The 18,893-nt window shown below is 41.7% G+C and overlaps 1 protein-coding gene across 1 annotated transcript; it reads right to left on the reverse strand.

The window, feature by feature from the left end:
- Nucleotides 1-2,177: 2,177 nt before the first annotated feature.
- LOC118410779 (dimethylaniline monooxygenase [N-oxide-forming] 2-like) lies at nucleotides 2,178-12,383 on the reverse strand. Its single transcript, XM_035812581.1, has 12 exons — nucleotides 12,125-12,383; nucleotides 9,737-9,941; nucleotides 9,340-9,430; nucleotides 9,083-9,242; nucleotides 6,978-7,033; nucleotides 6,412-6,544; nucleotides 6,036-6,166; nucleotides 5,465-5,594; nucleotides 4,867-5,005; nucleotides 4,381-4,486; nucleotides 3,822-3,944; nucleotides 2,178-3,536 (listed from the first exon to the last, which is right to left on the reverse strand). Exons 1-12 carry the CDS (start codon nucleotides 12,240-12,242, stop codon nucleotides 3,336-3,338), a joined length of 1,593 nt encoding a protein of 530 aa, XP_035668474.1. The 5' UTR covers nucleotides 12,243-12,383; the 3' UTR covers nucleotides 2,178-3,335.
- Nucleotides 12,384-18,893: the final 6,510 nt, after the last annotated feature.

Consider the following 18,893-nt stretch of genomic DNA (forward strand, 5'->3'; position numbering starts at 1 on the left):
TTTACCTACACTGGTTTGCAACCCTTCCAGTCCCCCAGAAAAAGGAGGGAATAATGTATTGTGCATTGCAGAATTGGGAATTGCAGAAACACACAACTGCCATAAAGGCACAAGCAAACAAAAAACACAAACATATCGACATACATACAAGCCAAAAACAGCGCATTGGCCAAAAACATTTCAAATGTGAAAATGGACAAAAAGCAGTCCAAAGCCTGGGACAGAAAAGAAATGGGAAAAGGTCTTCCGTCATACACTCTTCTAATTTACTTACCAGTCATGTTTACCTCCATGAAGATGGAGGTATTGTTGAAGTTTGTTGCCAGATACCCGCCCTTGCTCGGCGGCATGTCATATTGAATTTTACATTGGTGTGTAAAAAGCGCCACATGACGCCTGCAGGATGAACGACAAGTAGATGCTACTGCAGATGTTACTGACCTAATAAAAAAAGAAAAGAACCAAATAGAAAGATAATTACGAGGATATGCTCTAATGCGGTGTACATACAGTCGTCAAAACTCCAAAGCAAAGTTGGGAAAACGTTTAGTGTAAATGAACACACACGGTTTCCAATTCCCGTTACGCACATGTTACGTCCGTAAGTGCAATTTGTATTTTCATGTTTTAGTTGCTTTGAAAATAATTGAAATCGCCTAGAGAACAAATATTTTTTGGAGGTAGCAAATGTAAGATAACTTTTGCAAACAACTATATATTGTTTACCTACACGTAGTCTGTCCTAGAAAACTACTGCTGTTTATTCTTCTTGAAACACATTCATATGTATGGCGACCAGGCCCTCCATTTCTGTCCTGTAGACTCTTGACTTTCCAATTAATCATAACGTTATAGCCGAGGTAACGTTATAAATCTGTGAAGGGTGACTCTCTCTCGGAGGCGCAACTCTGAACAAGGGGCCTGAACACTAAACGTTATACTATGAAGATTGTATAGTCCCAATGATCCAATAGAAAACATGAATCACGTTTTTCCAACCAACTAACGTTACACAAAAACGGGGTGGTTTTTTTTTCGAACGGTACTAGTTTGTGTAAAACACGCGTCTTTTGTGTCAGAACGTTACAACTAAAACCGTCGCTGATATTTTGATAAAGTTAGATGAGTCGATTACGATAGCCATATCACGTTTTTAGCAGGACAATACGGACAAATGCCGCGGTCTGTGACGATAGCGATATTAGCGTTACGTTTTTAGCAGGACAATACGGACAAAAAAGACACAGAAGCGAAGAAGTGGCAAAGGTAAGCTGTAACAGCAACATGTAACTGTGGGAAATAATACGTTGATCATTTGTCAAATTAGTATCGCTTGAGAAATCCCAGTAAACCTGGTGATATTATGGTAACGTTTATGGATGTTACATTTTTTTATTCCGATTTGACCTATTGTGACTGTACTATGCCTTTCATTAACATTTTACGATGTCAACCAAATTAGCTGCCGACTATTGGTTAGTTTTGTCCAATGATACTAACGTTAACGTTAACGATAGATTTTACATTAGCCAATCAACTGTAACGTAACGTAACGTTGTCTTATTTGTTACCTGGATCGACGAATCAACTGCAAATTTTTTGTTATCAATTTCGACGAAAAAAATCTGCATTTTGCTTTTTGATCACTAGGTGTCACTGTGAGACCGTGAGCAGTTAACTAAAAGCGTGTGGTGAAATGGCTTCTATGATCTGAGACATTTTGTGGTTCACCCTTCCCGAAGATTTCGTTGAAGTTGGTGAATACCATGGTGTCGATTCTATTCTAGCTCTGGTTTGCTCCTCTGGTCGCTTCTGTCGAATTCGAATTCATCAATACTTACGCTAGTTAGGAGGGGGGGGGGGCATGAAATCTTGCGAACCATGGTAAATAGCCGTGTTGACTGCAGGCGTTGTTTGCCTGCAGTCGCCGCAACTTGGTGTATGAAGTGATTCCTGTATTCATTCATCGTCTACATTACGTTTTGTGCTGAACACCTGTCCTTGGTGCTGAAAACCCTCCACACCTTTCCGCGCTGAAGACCACACACCCATAAGCTAGCATACCTGTCTTTGGTACTGAACACTCACACAAGTAAACACAACTGTCATGACAAAGCACATACACATGGACTCTTTTTCCCAACTGTATAATTAGCACAAAATAAAACAACCCCTTTCCAATCATAATATTTTTGTTATGATCACATATTCGTGGATTTAACACCAGGTGAGTAGGCTGCAAAACGGGTGTCAAAATTTCCCTTGATTATATTTCCGTTAATTTTCATAATTACCAGCATTATTGAATACTAGTAACGTGATTAGTTTTCTTAAGAATGATTTGTTATAATCACGCCTTTGCACAATGAGCACAGTGACTGATCTTGTGGTGAGTGCCGAATAAGTGCCGAAATCTGTCTGCCAATGTCAGACACTGTGTAGGTTGGAGAATTTTTGCACTTTTGTTTTGCAACTCACTCACCTATACATCAATGAACGTTAAGTCACTGTTTAAGAGGAAAAAGCTTTCAACTGATCCAATTAATTTATAACACAATGCAATTGACAAAGAAGCATTGGATATATGATTGACTCAAATCAAGTTTCTCTATCTAGGATATAATACGACGGCATGTTTATATGAAGATACCTGCAATGATACTTTTATTTCTTTTATTTCTTATTTTATTTCACTTGCTCAATTACATGTACTCTAAACCAAGGATACACATATTATGAAAACTATTTTGTCATCCAGTTATAGATGAACAACCGTATAACAAGCCATACAATACATATGTAGAAAAAAACATGCACCTTGGCCTAAAAAATCACCTGTTACATACGAGTATATTACTAAAGCTAAATTAGTAGAAATGTCATGAGTGACAGGGTAATAAGAATTTTTAAAATATGCCTGGGGTAAAGATAACAGCTTACATAACATAAAGAACCACAGGTTTCTTGAAAACAAGCTACCAAAGACTTGCACCTGCACCTGTTTGTTGAAAATCATCAAAAGTAAAGTTACAGTTTTTATGTATGTCTTTTATGAATGAAAACTTTTACTGCAATGATAATTGTACTCACATTGTAATGAGCTTATAAAAGAACTTTTACTACACTATAAATATTGCAAATGGCTTCATAGTAATTTAGTGCATGGTGAAAAATTTCTAAATTGGTGGTGTGATGAATTCTTTTTCATTTTGGAAGAAATAGTGGCAGAAATAGTGGCATTCCAAGCGAGAACCAATTAATCAAATTGGTGGGCCATAAGGTGTTTAAACTCTGCCCTGACAAACTTTGCCATGTAAGAGTTGTCACCAGACGCATCACAGCCGTGTAATGATGACTAAGGCACAGATCACGCCGATGATCACGCAGGTGAACATCATCTTGGTGTGGAGCCAGACTGAGCCGCTGTCCTTGGGGGTGAAGCTGGTCGCCACGCCGCTCAACGTGTTGTAGTAGGCGTGCTTGGAGGCAGCGGCTGCGCCCTTCCAGGGATTTGGGCCCACCAAACGGTGATGAAACTGCAGTGTGGAGGAAGCAGAGGCAAAAACTTGACAACCATAACGTGTCCAGAACGCAAGATATCATAATTGGAAGTTCCACTGCCGTACCGTAGAAAGTGGCCTCTTGCTACATTATGTAATTGAACACCACAGAGTACCAGTAACTATGATGACAGCCATGTGGCCCAAGTCATTTCCTAATTTGTTTAGAGAAGGAAAGGAAGGAGACGATAAGAAATGTAGCAAAAACATTAATGCCAACATATATTTCCCTTCCCTGATGGTAAACTTAAATTCACTTACCGGGTAGGCTGGGCCAAAGTAGTACATGTAAGCCAGCAGGGGGTCCTTGATAATCAGCCACAGAAGGTTGGGTTTTGCGCCGATCTCTGCTGCAATGTCATCGCGGTACACAACGTTGTTTGTCTGGTTATAGATAGATCGCTCAAATTATTTCTAGTAATGTCTATGGCAAACTTGGAAAAAAATCATCAAAGCTAAAGGTGCGCTCCCACCGCACCTGTGTCAAGCTTGCGTCACTGCGGGGTTCGAAATATACTCAACAAATTTCAGAGATAAAGAACGAATTTTCTTTCTTTTACAGTGTGTATATTGTCGTATTCTAAGTTATACTTTTACGTATCACGCAATATTTAGATTATAAAAATCGGAGAAAATTATTGTGTGACGCAGTGAACGAACCCCGCAGTGACGCAAGCTGGACACAACTGCGGTGGGAGCGCACCTTAACAGACTTCTCTCCTCAGAAGATATTGCATAAACACACATAGACAATCAATGTGAGGCTTTTGTTTGATTCTATGGCAACGAAGCAGTATATATATATTTCCCCTGTACTTACAACAGGTTTAAGGCGTCCAAATGTTGCAAGTACCATATCCTTGTAGACCTCAGTGTTTGCCTTCATGGTGTCGCTATTGGGTAGTTTGTGGACACCCTTGAAAACCCTTCAAAAGTGGAAGGCAGATATAGTTGACACGTTTTGAAAATGAAAAAGAAGCAATTCTATAGTAACAATTTCTGAATTTTGCTGAGTTAAATAACGTTGTAAAGGATCATCCATATTAATCTTCTACTGTTCAAAATTATAACATACAGTTTATTTGCTCCAACTATCTAGAGTTTCTGGATCTCACACCTTAGCCAAATGATAGTACACCACAGAGATGCAGGACACTACAGTAGTGAAACTGCTGGACTGTTTCAATTGCCCACATCTTTTCACCTAAGGTCCCAAGCCAGGAACCCTGATATCCAACACTTTGTGTCCTTGAATATCATCTACACACGCCTTTCTTTACGACATTGGGGTGTTGTAATGAGTTACCTGGCAGCCCAACGTGCCTGTAGTTCCATAAGGGGGAAGAGTGGCCCGTTACTCTGTCCGGCCCCGACCAGCGCCAGGGTGGGATGTGCCAGTCTCGTGGGAAACACCAGCTTGTAGAGGTCCAGCTTCTTGATATCAGCTACATCAGGAATAACAAAACATAACAAGAAGTCGGCAAAATCAAGGAAGGCAAGACATTGAAGATTTCATATATCCATGAAATAGTTAGATTTTGTGAATTTCTGGACAAAATATGATACAATTGCGGACACAGTACAATTTGCTGTGCTCTGGGGCACATGTCCTTCTAGGGTTCATGACTATTGGCCACGCGTCAATGTTCATTTTCTGCTAGCCAGTCAAAGAAAATTCAACAGCAGAGACCACCCATCAAGCTGAGAGTCCTGGTTTACAAGTCAGATGGGGAACAAACTTGGACCCGGGCCAGTAGGAACAAACTTACAAATGGACTCACCATAAGACGTAACTGACAAGAGGCTCATGATGAATTATGTTCAATTACAATAGGTGAGCTCTTGTTAAACATGGGGAAAATACCATTGATCATGGCAATACGTTTTGTCCACAGACAAATCACCTTCAAGCTCATGATCAAGGAAACTGCAGCTGTTTACATAACCGGTTGCGAAGATCACCGCATCTACATCCCCAACTGTTGTACCGTCAGCAAAACGTGCAGAGGTGCCAAACAGTTTCACGAGCTGGGGCTGAATAACAACATAGAACGTCAACGACAATAATGCTAACAACCACAACGACAGATACAACTCATGATTAACGTTATATTCCAAAGGATAACATTCTAAAAGAAATGGCTGAAGGCAAAACTGGTACTAGCACTCACTTTACTTTAATGTTTAATAGTGTATTTTGTCCATGTACATTCAAACACAACGTTTCAAGTTTAGATTTAACATGCATTCTCTTAATTCCGCCAGGTGCCATTATACCGCCACCCAAAAAAAACGTTGTTATAGAGGCCTTCTCAAGATTGTCTTCAACACCTAAATATCTGAATTGTATCATCTTTAAGATATTTAACATTCAATGATCAAGACAATCTAGGGAAGACCTTTTTTACTAACGTTTTTTGAGGTGGCGGTATTATGGCACCTGGTGGAATTATGATAGTCGATGTTAGACCATACCTTGATGGAGACCTTACGAGACGCCAGACACAGCCCTATGTCATCATTGATCGTGGGTGTTGACTGTGTAATGGGCTGTTGCCTCCCAGCAACTCCATACTTGTCATGGTCAAATCGGTTGTTTGAAAAATCTGACGGTACAGAGTGCAGTGTAAGTAGATGATCCGCTGTCCTATCGCTAATGCTATTGACAAATGACGCTTTATAGTCAGATTAAAAAGTTAGACACCTTAAAACAGAACATATTTTTCTATCAAAATTATTGAAAAATATGACATGACATTAAGCCAGTTGACAGGAATTCAATCATGTTGACATTTGTCACAATCCAAAAATACGTACTGTTAACGTCAAACAAAGAAGAGAGCATGGTTACCTTTAAATATCCCATTTAGCCATGATACTGGGATGTCCGAGTACACACGTCGGAAGGCGTGCAAATCGATGGGTGTTCCCTTCTTGTGCAGACGTGGTACGACCCATGTTCCCTTCAGGAGTGCCAGATCAACCTATTACATATCAATTCTTAGTGTTTGGTTATTGAAAACTTTGACACATTCTTCAATATCTGGCAGAATGTAGTGGATGCTACCTGAAATGTCAGACTGTTTCCTGAATATACCCAGTTGCTTGAGTGACTGTTAAATCTCTTAGTATCTGATGAGTACCTGGATGTCTAACTGTCATCGACGAATGTCATTCATTGACAGGTCATTAGATCTTAAAAGTTTATGTTTCTTTAGATATGTTAACAGCTATCTTATGGGATCATAGGGTTTCCTTTTGCACGAACCTGGTGAAATTATTTTCGGTTATCTCATGGGAAAATCAAATTAGTATGCAAGACAAAAAATTTATTTGCAGCATTTTGGACTGGTCCTCTGGTCAATCTTACTTATTTTCACGTGCTTATTCATGGTAACCTAAGATTGCAAAGCCCACCTGAGTCGCCACGCGGCACACATCAACGGCCAGGTCAAAGGCAGTGTTGCCGGACCCTATAAAATCGAAATGACAAGAAAATATAACGCAGTCAGTAAACATTTAGTGCGTTAGTCCCTGGTGTCGTTTTTATAATTCCACATTGATTTGATTAAATAACAACCCGTTTATATAATTGAATGTGTATCATTGAAGAGGTTCATCGGTTATATATTTAGCAAGTCAATAGAATAGTTCTTCAAGAGTCACTGATTGAAGAATTATTCTGTTGAATTAATTGTGTATGTTTTTGAATATAAATCCCTTTAACAGACTCATACAAGATCATTTTGGCTTTGAATGGCCAAGTGGCTAGGACAGCCACACAGACATGAGGACAAGAGGTCACGAGTTCGATTCCTCACTTTTCTAGTTAGAAGTTCTGTCCTTGGGAAAGGGACACGACTTTCCTCCCTCCACCCAGATGTAAAAATGGGTGCCTGACTTGGAGGAGGTTGGTTAAAGGTGATGGAGGGAGAGAGATGGGATCCACCTCCCATTACCGTGCCATAGACACAGTGGATAACAAGCCACTAGCCCTTCGGCCTCAAAGGCTATGGGACTACCTTTAACCTGACCTTAACCTTTGCATGCACCATACAACAGCTGTCATACAACGATATGCTTGTTATGTAACAGCTACGTTCCAGTCTTGTGACAACAGCGGACTGTGATTGATGGGGCACGCAGAGAATGCAAAGGATGTGACTGTTCAGGTCAGCGAGTCCCTGAACTCAGGAATCAAGATTGAAGGAAGAAGCGATAAGCTGGAAGGAACAATAGAGTGAAAATCTTCAAGTAGATCTATAAGAGGCAAGTCATTGCCAATGTATACTGTTTTGTCCCCTGAATACTGTCTTGCCACCGGTATTTGGAGATTGACAGAACAAGACCAGGTTGCAAGGATAGTTCGTTTGTGGATGAGAGTAGGCAAAATGGGACAAAACACAATGGAAAGCATCGATGGCCCGTCTCAGTCAACACGCAGGCAAGCGACGAACAACATGATGATGATACAACAACTGTATAACAGCGACAATTGTGACGTTGAGATAAGGACTTAGAAATATCATCAGTACCTTGGTCAGTTTACGAGCTTAACCATAGTTTCGAACTCAGTTCCGCGATTCCTTCGCCAAATGATTTTGACCACTGCAACTGAGAAGTTTTTTTCCCATTAGTTATGCAAATGAGGTCCTCATCTCCACTCAAAGTCATATAGGAGAATACAATCTTTTTCTTTAGAAATAAGGCCATGCTGGTATTTTTTTCTCACTTGTAATTCAACAATGCTATCCCTCTATTATTTATGCTATCCATCCACAAACATGCACACACATACACACAAATGCTACCGAAAACATAACCTTCTAGCAAAGTTAATGATAACAGTTCAGGTACCGAACACTGCAAAAGGTTACCTATCGGCCACAGATCCCCTCAAGGTAATTGGTGTAGCAAAGCATTCTGGCAGACCGTGAGTCATTAGGTATAATAAGCTTTTGCATGCACAGAAACATTACTTCTGTTTCACCTCACGCCCTTCTATGAAGGTGAAGGTGTGTTGACTGCACACTAGTCTAGTCTGAACATTGGGCAGAAGTAAAAATATATACAGTTCGCTATGCAGTTAACATAAGGAAAACAATTATGCCAGTTAATCTCAGATATTGCATTTGTTAGATTAGTAACCCAAACTGTATCCAAAGTAACCAGTTACGTTTTATAATCTCCCTAAAAACGAGTACCTAACGTTAAGTATGAATTGTACTCTGTAAATACATTTCTCTTTGCCTTGTAACTAACTTGCTTCATAAATACTGTAATTGTTCAGTTATCAGAGTGAGCACCTTGTTCTGCTGCAGTACCAAGGTCACGTACCAGGGGGCCAAAAAGTGGCCTTGATCTTGTCTTTCCAACCCCTATCCACATACCAAATATCAAAATTACAATCCTTCCAGAGGTTCTAAAGTTGACAAAATTATCCAGAAACACGGACAGACAGACAGACGCACAGACACACACCTAACACAATACCCCAATACCCCTATAGACAAAAAACATACCAACTATCAGCACCCGCTTGCCCTCGAATGGCTTGTTGGTCCGGTATTGGTAGCTATGAAGCTTCACACCTTTGAAAGTCTCGTACCCAGGCACATCTGGGCTCACCGGACGTCCAAACGCCGAGCCATTCGATAATATCACAGCATCAAAGGTCTCGTGCTGAAAATGGAACAAGGGCTGTTACACTTTCTTGCTATGAATCTAAGTAAAAAGGGAACAGCATCAGACGTAAAAAGATCTGAATTAAGTTATTTACTTTCCCTCCATTGCCAGATGTGTGCACCATCCATTGGCCAGAGGTCACGTGGTCCTTTGCCTCCTCAACCTTGATTACTTGTGTTCCAAACCTTGTTAAGATACCAAATAAAGATGATTTAGACAAAGTATGGGATACAAAAAACAAAAGTTAAATCAAGGTACAGAAAAATCAACATAACTATGTTCTTATAACGTTATCTTAAATGTTATTGTCACAGTACCCAGGCTACTACATGTAATTCATTGGATACCTGAGGGAAAACGCTGACCACTTTAACGACATTGGTTAAAAGAGACGCTGGTCTCGTGGATTCTGCCTTGGTCCACACTCAAGACCAAAGGTGCTGGAAGGCCTTTATCTCTACATGATGATGATTAAGATGATGCCAACCTACCTGATGTGAGGCAGCAGGTTGAAGTGGTCTGCATACTCGCGCAGATACTGATGCACCCTTTCATGACTTGGGTACATGGGCGCGTCCTCTGGGAAGGGGAAGTCGCTGTAGCTGAGCATGCTCTTACTGATGTTGGAGACCACTGACTTGAACATGGCGGCACCTTGGTTTGGTCGAGGGTCCTCGGTGTAGTACCAGATCCCACCTTTAGGGAAAGCATATGTCACTTGCTCAGATATTATAATGACAACCAAACAGCTGCATTACCGTTATGTTGTGTGGCACGTTTTTGTCTGACCGACCAAAACGCTATGAAAGAAAATCATCAACGGTTTGTTGGTGCAGTGTATTCTTTTTCTAAATCGTAATCTGAATATACCGTATTACGTTGCTCAGCAATGATGAATGTGACTTTGTCGTGTCATGAGAACGTCTTGAAAGATTTTGAAATATGCGCGCTTCCCACCGCCGCTTGAAGTTTCGCTTTACTCCTGAAAACGAGGGGATTTCGAGCGGCGTCGTTAACAACTAACGTGGAATGATTTTAAAAATAACCATGGGCATTGCTTTGCATTTGTTTGCATTTATTGTTAAGGAAAGGATATTGTTAAGGAAAGAAAATTATCATGCTAACGTTACTAGATAAATTTGGGGTAAGATCGGCAATGTACAAACATAGAATCAGCGCCCACCCCCTTGAAATTGAGAAAGGGCGGTACAAAAAGCTACATCTGGGCGAAAGAACCTGTAACTATTGTATTGTAAAACCGGTGGAAGACGAAATGCATTTTCTTTCTAACTGCCTCTCGAAGACGCCTGCAAAACCCACAAAAAATCCAAACGTTTACTGACGAAAACAAAACTATAATCCTGTTAACGCCACCTTACCCACTCACTATAGAAGTGGGTCACTTCGTCTTCCACTGCTTCCAGAAAAGAAGTCAAACCCCAAACGCTTAAGCAGTCCATAATGTTGCTAGAATAGTCACTTGTTTCCACTTGTCATCATTGTTACCTATACCAAAGTTTTGTATTTTATGTATGTTTAATTAAAGTTATGTTCCGTGTCGCAATTAGCCCGCGGGCAAGAACTTAGGTACTTTGAAATAAACATTTATTGTGAAGCTATTGGCAACAAGCCAGTTTGAGGGCCCGCGGGCAAGAACTTAGGTACTTGCAAATAAACATTTATTGTGAAGCTATTGGCAACAAACCAGTTCGAGAGTCTAAGTCAGATTACAATGCCAGTTGAATACTTTCTAGGTCGGGATAGCTGACGTATAGTCATTCATTATAGATTATATCATCAGCATAGAATTCAATCTGGCATGTAAGGACCCCGTTAGGCATATCATTCACATAAATTATAAAGAACAAAGGGCCCAGTATGGAGCCCTGGGGGACTCCATAATTCACTGTACAAAAATCTGACGTATGATCATTGACTGAAGAAGTACAGTGGGATCGTCCAGACATGTAGGGCATGAACCACTTTGTGGACTATACCAATCTTTGCAGAAGGATACTGTGATCGATGGTATCAATAGCCTTGGACAAGTCAATAAATATTGCACCTGTGATGTTTACATTGTCAATTGTCTTGTACAACTCCTCAGTAACAAGGTGTAGAGCAGATATAGATGAATGTTTCCGATGGAAACCAGATTGTCGGTTAGACAGCAGGTTGTTTTCCGTCAGAAACTGATAAACTTGTGTGTGAACTGCCCGTTCAAGGATCTTAGAGACAGCCGATAGGACACTGCCGGTCTATCATTACCTGGGCCTTACCTGCCACCGCCCTGTCTCCGGCCTTGGCACAATCATTATGAACAAACTTCCTTGAATTCCCAAGCGATAAAGCGTCCTTGTTTCATATGTGCGATTTCATCATCATAACTTGAACAAGACACAGTGGTTGCCACAATGGAGAACAGATAACATACGTTTTGTAATGTGTGGCGCACGACACCAGCATGTGCTGTCTGGCACACCACCATGTGGCACCCGACTACTACTAGTACATGTATCTCCCGGCCCAAAACGGCCTGGTGCTATACGCTACATTGCTCGGTTGCAATTTAAATAACGCCAAACTTATGGAATGGAAAATACTATAGCCTGGGTAACATCGTCCGTAGGTTGCTCTTCTTTTCACGTTGCTCACCTCGATCAGTGGCGTGCCAGGTGAAAAGAACGAGACCATCGTAACTACGAAGGATGGTACCAGGGCTACAAAGGCTCAGGGCTTCACTGAAAAGCGATCCTGACGCGCACGCATCCTCTATTGATAGCGCCGGAACATTGCGGCATACCAATAGTCAAGGTGACTCGATAGGATCAATGGGAACACAGGTCACGACAAAACACAAAATAAACGCTTTTTCCCACCTAGATCGTCGTGCTGCTCATAGCAGGTTGGTTGAAAACCTTCCTCCAGACATGATTTGATCGCAGACAATCCGCTCACTCCGGCCCCAATAACACAAACCTTCTTCACATTGGCCATTAATGCAGGACAGTAGGGATCGAGTTAAGTCGTCTTTAGTCACCTTAAATATCAATGTTGAGGTGTGCAGGTCACACAAGTATCGGACACCTGCGGGTCATCCCACGCCTATCTGTTGGGGTCACGTTGGTTTAATGTCTCTTCTGGAGACCATTTTGTCCACATTTCTTTTCAATGCCGAAACAACTTAAACGAAGTCTCGACGATGCCGAAACAGCATGAACATGGGCCAAAGCCGTGTAGTGGCATCTGAACGGTTTCTCGTCATGACGTTATTTGGTTGCCCCCCTTGAGCAATCACTGATAACTCAGCCGAGATTTCATGCCCTGAGCGCCCTGACATCGGCACTGTGACTGTGACCTATCCCTATTGTATTTGCCAGATTCCTTTGTACCCTCCTGGCTATGATTATAGAAATGGAAAGGTACAGCCATGCAAAAGTTCCGAGGGATCTCGACGCGTCCCCTCTTGACATATCGGTACCCCTGTCGCACATTTGCGACATATGATGAGTCAAGGTGACTCGATGGGAAAACAGATCGCGTTGTTTTCTTGCCCCTTGTGCATTCAATTAATCAGTCAAGATATTTTGCCCTAGAGCGTCCGTCAATCATGTCCACACATCATGTCCATGATTCACTGTGACAGTTCAATTAAGGACATAGATTCATTGTAACCTAGTGTCTATCCTTATTGTAGCTGCCGTTCACACCAGACTACAAACGCTCGACATTTCACATAACGTTACTAGTATTTTCACAAACATGTTCAACTGCATATTTCACACACCAGTCTTCCATCATCAAAGAAAAAAGAAACTTGAAATTCAAGTTTCTTGGAGGAAACCATTGCAGCTTGCAGATGGACCGTCCCTTGGCCACGCATGTCATATACCTCCCGACTCAATATCAAAGTTTAAACAAGGATTAAAATGGACGCCAGGCTAGAGGCCTTACAAAATTGAACCAGACAGGGCCAGAGTGAGATCATCCTTCCTGACGCCTCAAAGACCATTGGACTCAGAAGGGTATTGGGCGAGTGAATGATGAAGCACCTAATGATAATGTTATCCCAATACTGCTCAACATATACATGTAGATCTAGAAAGCATAATGGCGGACGCCCTAGATAATCATGACGACATCGACGGGCTTGCTGAGAACAAGAACTTTTCAACTTAGTGGAATGCCGTAACAAAACATCGATAGTATACGAAATGGAAATAAGTGCAGAAAAAGAACAGTTATGACCAAAAGCACCAGTAATTTCATCATGAATACTGCGGTGCGCCAACTGTCAAATAGACTAGGGGATATACTAGTAGATGGGATGAGACCAGAGATGAGACAAAATCTTCTTACACTGTATATACCATTATGAAATCTTTTTTTCCGAATGTCGCAATAAAAGAAAAGCGTTCTTCTTTCGTATGCCAAGGTATATCTGGTTCCATCATCATTACTCCGGACAGAAACACTGTGGTTGCAAAGGAGAACAGATAAAATGTGTGGCGCTGCCTTCAGTGTTCCACGCTGTATTGCGTGGTTGCAGTTCAAGTCAATTCAAATTTAGGGAATGGCTGTAGCCTGGGTACTTTTCAAGTTTCTCACCTCAGTGGCATGAAAGTGAAAAGAATGATCATGCGCCCTTTGTAACAGCAGAGGATTTTACCAGGGCTAGAAGGGTTCAGCTACCACTGAAAAGTTTCGAGCGATCCCGACGCATCCGCTCTTGACAGCGCCGCCTGAATAGTACGACATAGTCAAAAAGGTGATTCGATAGGAAAAGAGGTCACGACAAAACACAAAAGAAAAGTTCCTCCCCACCTAGATCGTCGTGCTGCTCATAGCAGGTTGGTTGAAAACCTTCCTCCAGACATGATTTGATCGCAGACAAGCCGCTCACTCCGGCCCCAATAACACAAACCTTCTTCACATAAGCCATTGCTGCTGGGTGTGAGGGACCTAGGTGGTCTGAGGACACGGCAGTTTACCTATAGTTACCAGAGGTATTCAAGGTCACACATGATGTCAAGGACATCAGGACCTCTCCTTGACCGCGATCACAACCCGTACAAGGTGGGTTGGGCCAAATTTTAGCCACGCCCATCTTTCGCGACTACCATGTCACAACCATGACCTACTCCCAGACCCAAATGCTACTCCTATCAAACCGATCCCAACCATCCCGATTTCAATCCACAGACTCCAAGCAGATGCTGATTTGGAAGGTCGTGGCCTGTTTCTCATGTGCACCGTTTTCTGCCAAAACTGAACAGATAGGCTTCTTTCGATGGAGTTTCTGAGTTTAAAAAAAAAACGATGTACATGAAATCCACCTAGATGTAACCAAAGACTCAAGAGCCAGTAACCCAATCATTCCACGAAAGTATGTCCTTTCTTAAACAGGTCATGTTGGCAATTGGCGGACATTACCGAGTCAGTTCGTTTGAAGTTTGAATATGAGATGTACATCGCGCTGTCATGAAAGATCCCAGGGCTCCTTGCTGACTGAAATCCCGGTTGGAGAAAATTTGATGTGATAATACCTCTAAAACTTGTCAGGTGGAATCATATCTGAAAATTCATTTATGTATATAAACAAAATTGTTGACAATGACAGGGAGGAATCACTAGTCGGGCGTTACTAGTCGCCCATTCCAATTCCACATGTTATCGACATCCGTGACAATTCGTTTGAAATTTGCATATAAGATGCACATCACGCTGTCAGGAAAGATCCAGGGCTCATTCATGTAAAGGTATGCATTGTATGAACTGCTACGTTGAATGAATATGTTATGTTTGCTTTCACCAAGCTTACTGAGGACAAAGGATGCTGACGTGCCTGTGATGGTAACATTACATGTACTCAGAGTCAGACCAAGTCTGTGCAAAGTCACGCTTGGCGCACCTAGCATCTGACAGGAAACACAATTTGCATGTATGTCAAGCAAACAAGTTTGACAAGCATTTCAAAAGCACTGTGCATGTGTGATAATGGTATATTTTGATACTCTGTCTACTGCTTTTCCAAAACTTGCCCCGTAAGTACCTTTCGTATACGACTGCAGTACAAGTTCTCAAGGTTTCAAAATCAAGTTACCCTGTAAAGGTCGGCTCCCACTGCACTTGCGTCACGCTTGCGTCGCTTCGGGGTTCGACAACGCAGACGTAACCCCGCGGCACCTAGAGGTGACGCGAGCGCACCTAGAGGTGACACAAGCTAACCTAGAGGTGACACAAGCAAGCGCGACGTTTTTTGGGAAGTTTAAAAAAAACGCAAGTGGCAAGATGCCCCAACAGTGACCCAAGAGTGACACAACAGTGACCTAAGAGTAACACAACAGTGACACAATAGTGACGCCAACATGTCTTCAACAGTATCAAGGTTATATTTTGTCTATTTTTCACCAAGTATCAAAAGTAAACATCATTTTATTATTGAAAAGCTATTTTGGATACATTTTGGATATCATTTTACAGCGGTTTTTCAGTTACAACAGTGACCCAAGAGTAACACAAGAGTAACACAACAGTGACACAACAGTGACGCCAACATGCCTTCAACAGTATCACGGTTATATTTTGTCTATTTCCTATTAAATCGTAGGAAATATCAAGATTTTTCATTTGTGAAATATGAAAATTAACACACACCATTACACATACTTGTTGCAAAACACAAAAGCGATGGAGTCAAATCTGGTGTATGGTTCGTGTCCATTCATTTGGGTTACTTCTTTTACTGTAAAAGTCTTTCAAGGTTATCATATAACATAAGTAACATTCATAAGCATAAGCATCATCACAAGGGAAGTTGTTTCATTATAAATCTCATTTTTAGGGATTTTCATCATTTTACAGTGATTTTTCATACATTGACAACGCTGCGACTTCCGATAACCTGTCCATTTAGTCTAGAAACGCAACAGTGACCCCTGTCAGTGGGAGCGCAACAGAAAATCGGCGAAAATGACACAATGAACGAACCCCGAAGCGACGCAAGCGTGACGCGAGTGCAGTGGGAGCCGACCTTAAGCATACACAATCATCCCCATTTACACTGACTTCCTCTGGCGGTGATGCGTACGTACGGGCAATTCCGCACCTGGCACTTGTTAGCCCAGGTGAAGCCATGCACTCATACATAACTAGGACCAAAGTTCAGTTGGTGTCATGCATTGCATTTTACTTTATTTATAAGAAATAAAGACGATATTGCCCCTTGTTAAATTCAGAGCTGCTCGTCCAATATCATAAACGTAACAGAATAAGACAAATCCCAGGCAAGCCGGTCACTCCGGCTCAAATAACAAAAGACCTACAGACATTAACCGATACAGCTGGATGTGGGGAAGCTAGGTCATCTAAGGACGCGATAGAGGGCAATAGTTCACATCAGGACCTCGCCGAGATTGTCCCGACAAAGTGGGTTGGTCCAGTTTTAGGCCACGCCTATCTTTCGCGACACAGGCCACGATACAACCACGGCCTATTTTCAAGATGTACGCTATTTGGAAAAACATGAAGGATATAAAATGTTATTTTGGGAGGGAGAGTCACTGCATAAATTTGTTGGTGGGCATGGATTCGCATGTGAAGCAGTGTAACGTTATGTATAATCAAGATACAAATAGCGGACTTTCTTTCTAACATAATAACTCAGACGTCTAAACCCAGTGGATGTAGAAGGCAGTGTATTTTCTTCGGCCCGCTTGACTGAAGATGAAGGGCCATAAAGTTAACTGAGTAGTCGGTATACATATCAGCTAGCGGGGCAGCCAGTTCTGTCCTGCTAGCGCTGTTTATTTTGACAGAGGTATTCGAAATAGAACCGGGGGGGGGGGGGTGATGGGCTTTGGGCGTCGGTCCATTCCGTGGACCCGTGCCTGGGTCTGAGTTCGATTCCTGGCTGTATTACAGGTTAAAAAGGTAGTCTCTACCAGACTTCGAATAGCTGGCAAGTCGTTGAACTGGAACAAATAGACGAGGAATATGGCCGGCCAGGGACCAGCTCACGATCCGTTATATGTATCTGGCCGGCTTACTCCTGTATTTGTTCCATTTCTTCGATTTTTCCAGCGATCCGGAGTCTGGTAGAGACTATTAAAAAGGATTGCATTCGTCTTTCGGAAGTAAAGTAAGTCAAGTCAAGCATTCGTCTTTCAGAAGGGGCGTAAAATAAAAGAGTTCCAGATTCGAGGAAGTTCCTCAAGCATTTAAACAGCATCGCTATTCAGATTAGGTACATACTGGCTGCAATAATACACCAATGTGAATTATTATACAGTACTATTATACACTCAGCACAAAAAGTTTGGAATATCAACTTCGGTTGATCATATTTCTGTTGTTTCTGCATCAATTTCAATATATTATATATCAACAGAAAGCTTGCATGATTTTCGTTCCAATGGTATGAAACTCATTATCATTGTTAACTCATGGAACATACACTAGGCCTGCTAACGTGAGTGGGTCACGAAAAAAAAGTGCCCAAATTCCCCCGTTTTTGTTCAAAACTGTATCGTCCGGTTGCTATGACCGCGGGTGACAATGATTCAATCAATCCCTTTTTCACCTAACGTTTGGTATACAGAACATCCAAGTTTCTTTTTGGCATATCTGAGTAGAGTATTTTATGAGTGTAAATTCATGGAACGAGCACCAGACCTGCTTACGTAAAGGGGGTCCTAAAGATAAAGTGCCAAAATGACCCTACTAAAGTCAATCACTCCATTCTGCTCATTTTCTTCCGTCGGTATTGACTTGTGAATGAAGGCAATTTGAATAAACAGGACATGTCAATCAAAGCTACTGTTCCTCTTTATTCAAGCAAAACATCTGAACCATGGCAAAAGGTGATCAATCGAGTGCTAGCCATAAGCCGTAGGAAGGCTATTCCACCCTAAGACTGCTCCAGCATCCAATGGTCCTTTCTCTGTGTGGACTGCAGCTGGTGTTGTCATCTTGCAGAATGGCATTTGGTCCAATATTGAAGAGGTAGGATATTGCTACTGGATGGAGGATGGTGTCCCTATATCTCACCACATTGAAGTTGCCTGGAATGATGACGAGTCTTGTTTTTCCTATGGCGGTTATACCGCCCTACACCATGACGCTGCCTCCACCACCAAATGCCAAAAGTTACTCTTGCCTTGTCAGCGTGCGGTTCTCCTTGCCGCATCCGCGCTTTGATTTGTACATCCGACTATCGAAGGGGCAGATATACTCTACTCTAAGCGTGCTAAAACCTTGTATGTTCCGTATACCAAGTGTGAGGTGAAAAAAGGATTGATTGAACCAGTGACACGCACCAATATCAACAGTACGGTACAATGTTGAACAGAAGCAGGGGAATTTGGGCACTTTTTTTTCGTGACCTACTTATGTAAGCAGGCCTTGTGCTCGTTTCATGTGTTTACAATCATGATAATTTTGATACCATAGGAAAGAAAATCACACAAGCTTTCTATTGATATATAATACATTGAAATTGATCCATAAATAACGGAAATATGATATACCAAAGTTGATATTCCAAACTTTTTGTGCCGAGTGTATTTCCTGAAGTATAATAAAGACTCCGCCCTTGTGGCGTCCCCAAAAAACACGAACCATACGCACTTGTTCTCGTGACCAGATTTG

The sequence above is a fragment of the Branchiostoma floridae genome, chromosome 3, assembly GCF_000003815.2.
Source record: "Branchiostoma floridae strain S238N-H82 chromosome 3, Bfl_VNyyK, whole genome shotgun sequence".
Lineage (NCBI taxonomy): Eukaryota > Metazoa > Chordata > Leptocardii > Amphioxiformes > Branchiostomatidae > Branchiostoma > Branchiostoma floridae.

Bases quoted from the DNA above. Each gene is read 5' to 3' on its own strand.
- LOC118410779 (XM_035812581.1), bottom strand. From the start codon at position 12,242: ATGGCCAATGTGAAGAAGGTTTGTGTTATTGGGGCCGGAGTGAGCGGA. The intron at 6,545-6,977 runs GTGGGCTTTGCA...GATATGTAATAG, and splicing joins TGTGCCGCGTGGCGACTCAG to GTTGATCTGGCACTCCTGAA. The intron at 5,595-6,035 runs GTATGGTCTAAC...GTTGTTATTCAG, and splicing joins CTCGTAAGGTCTCCATCAAG to CCCCAGCTCGTGAAACTGTT.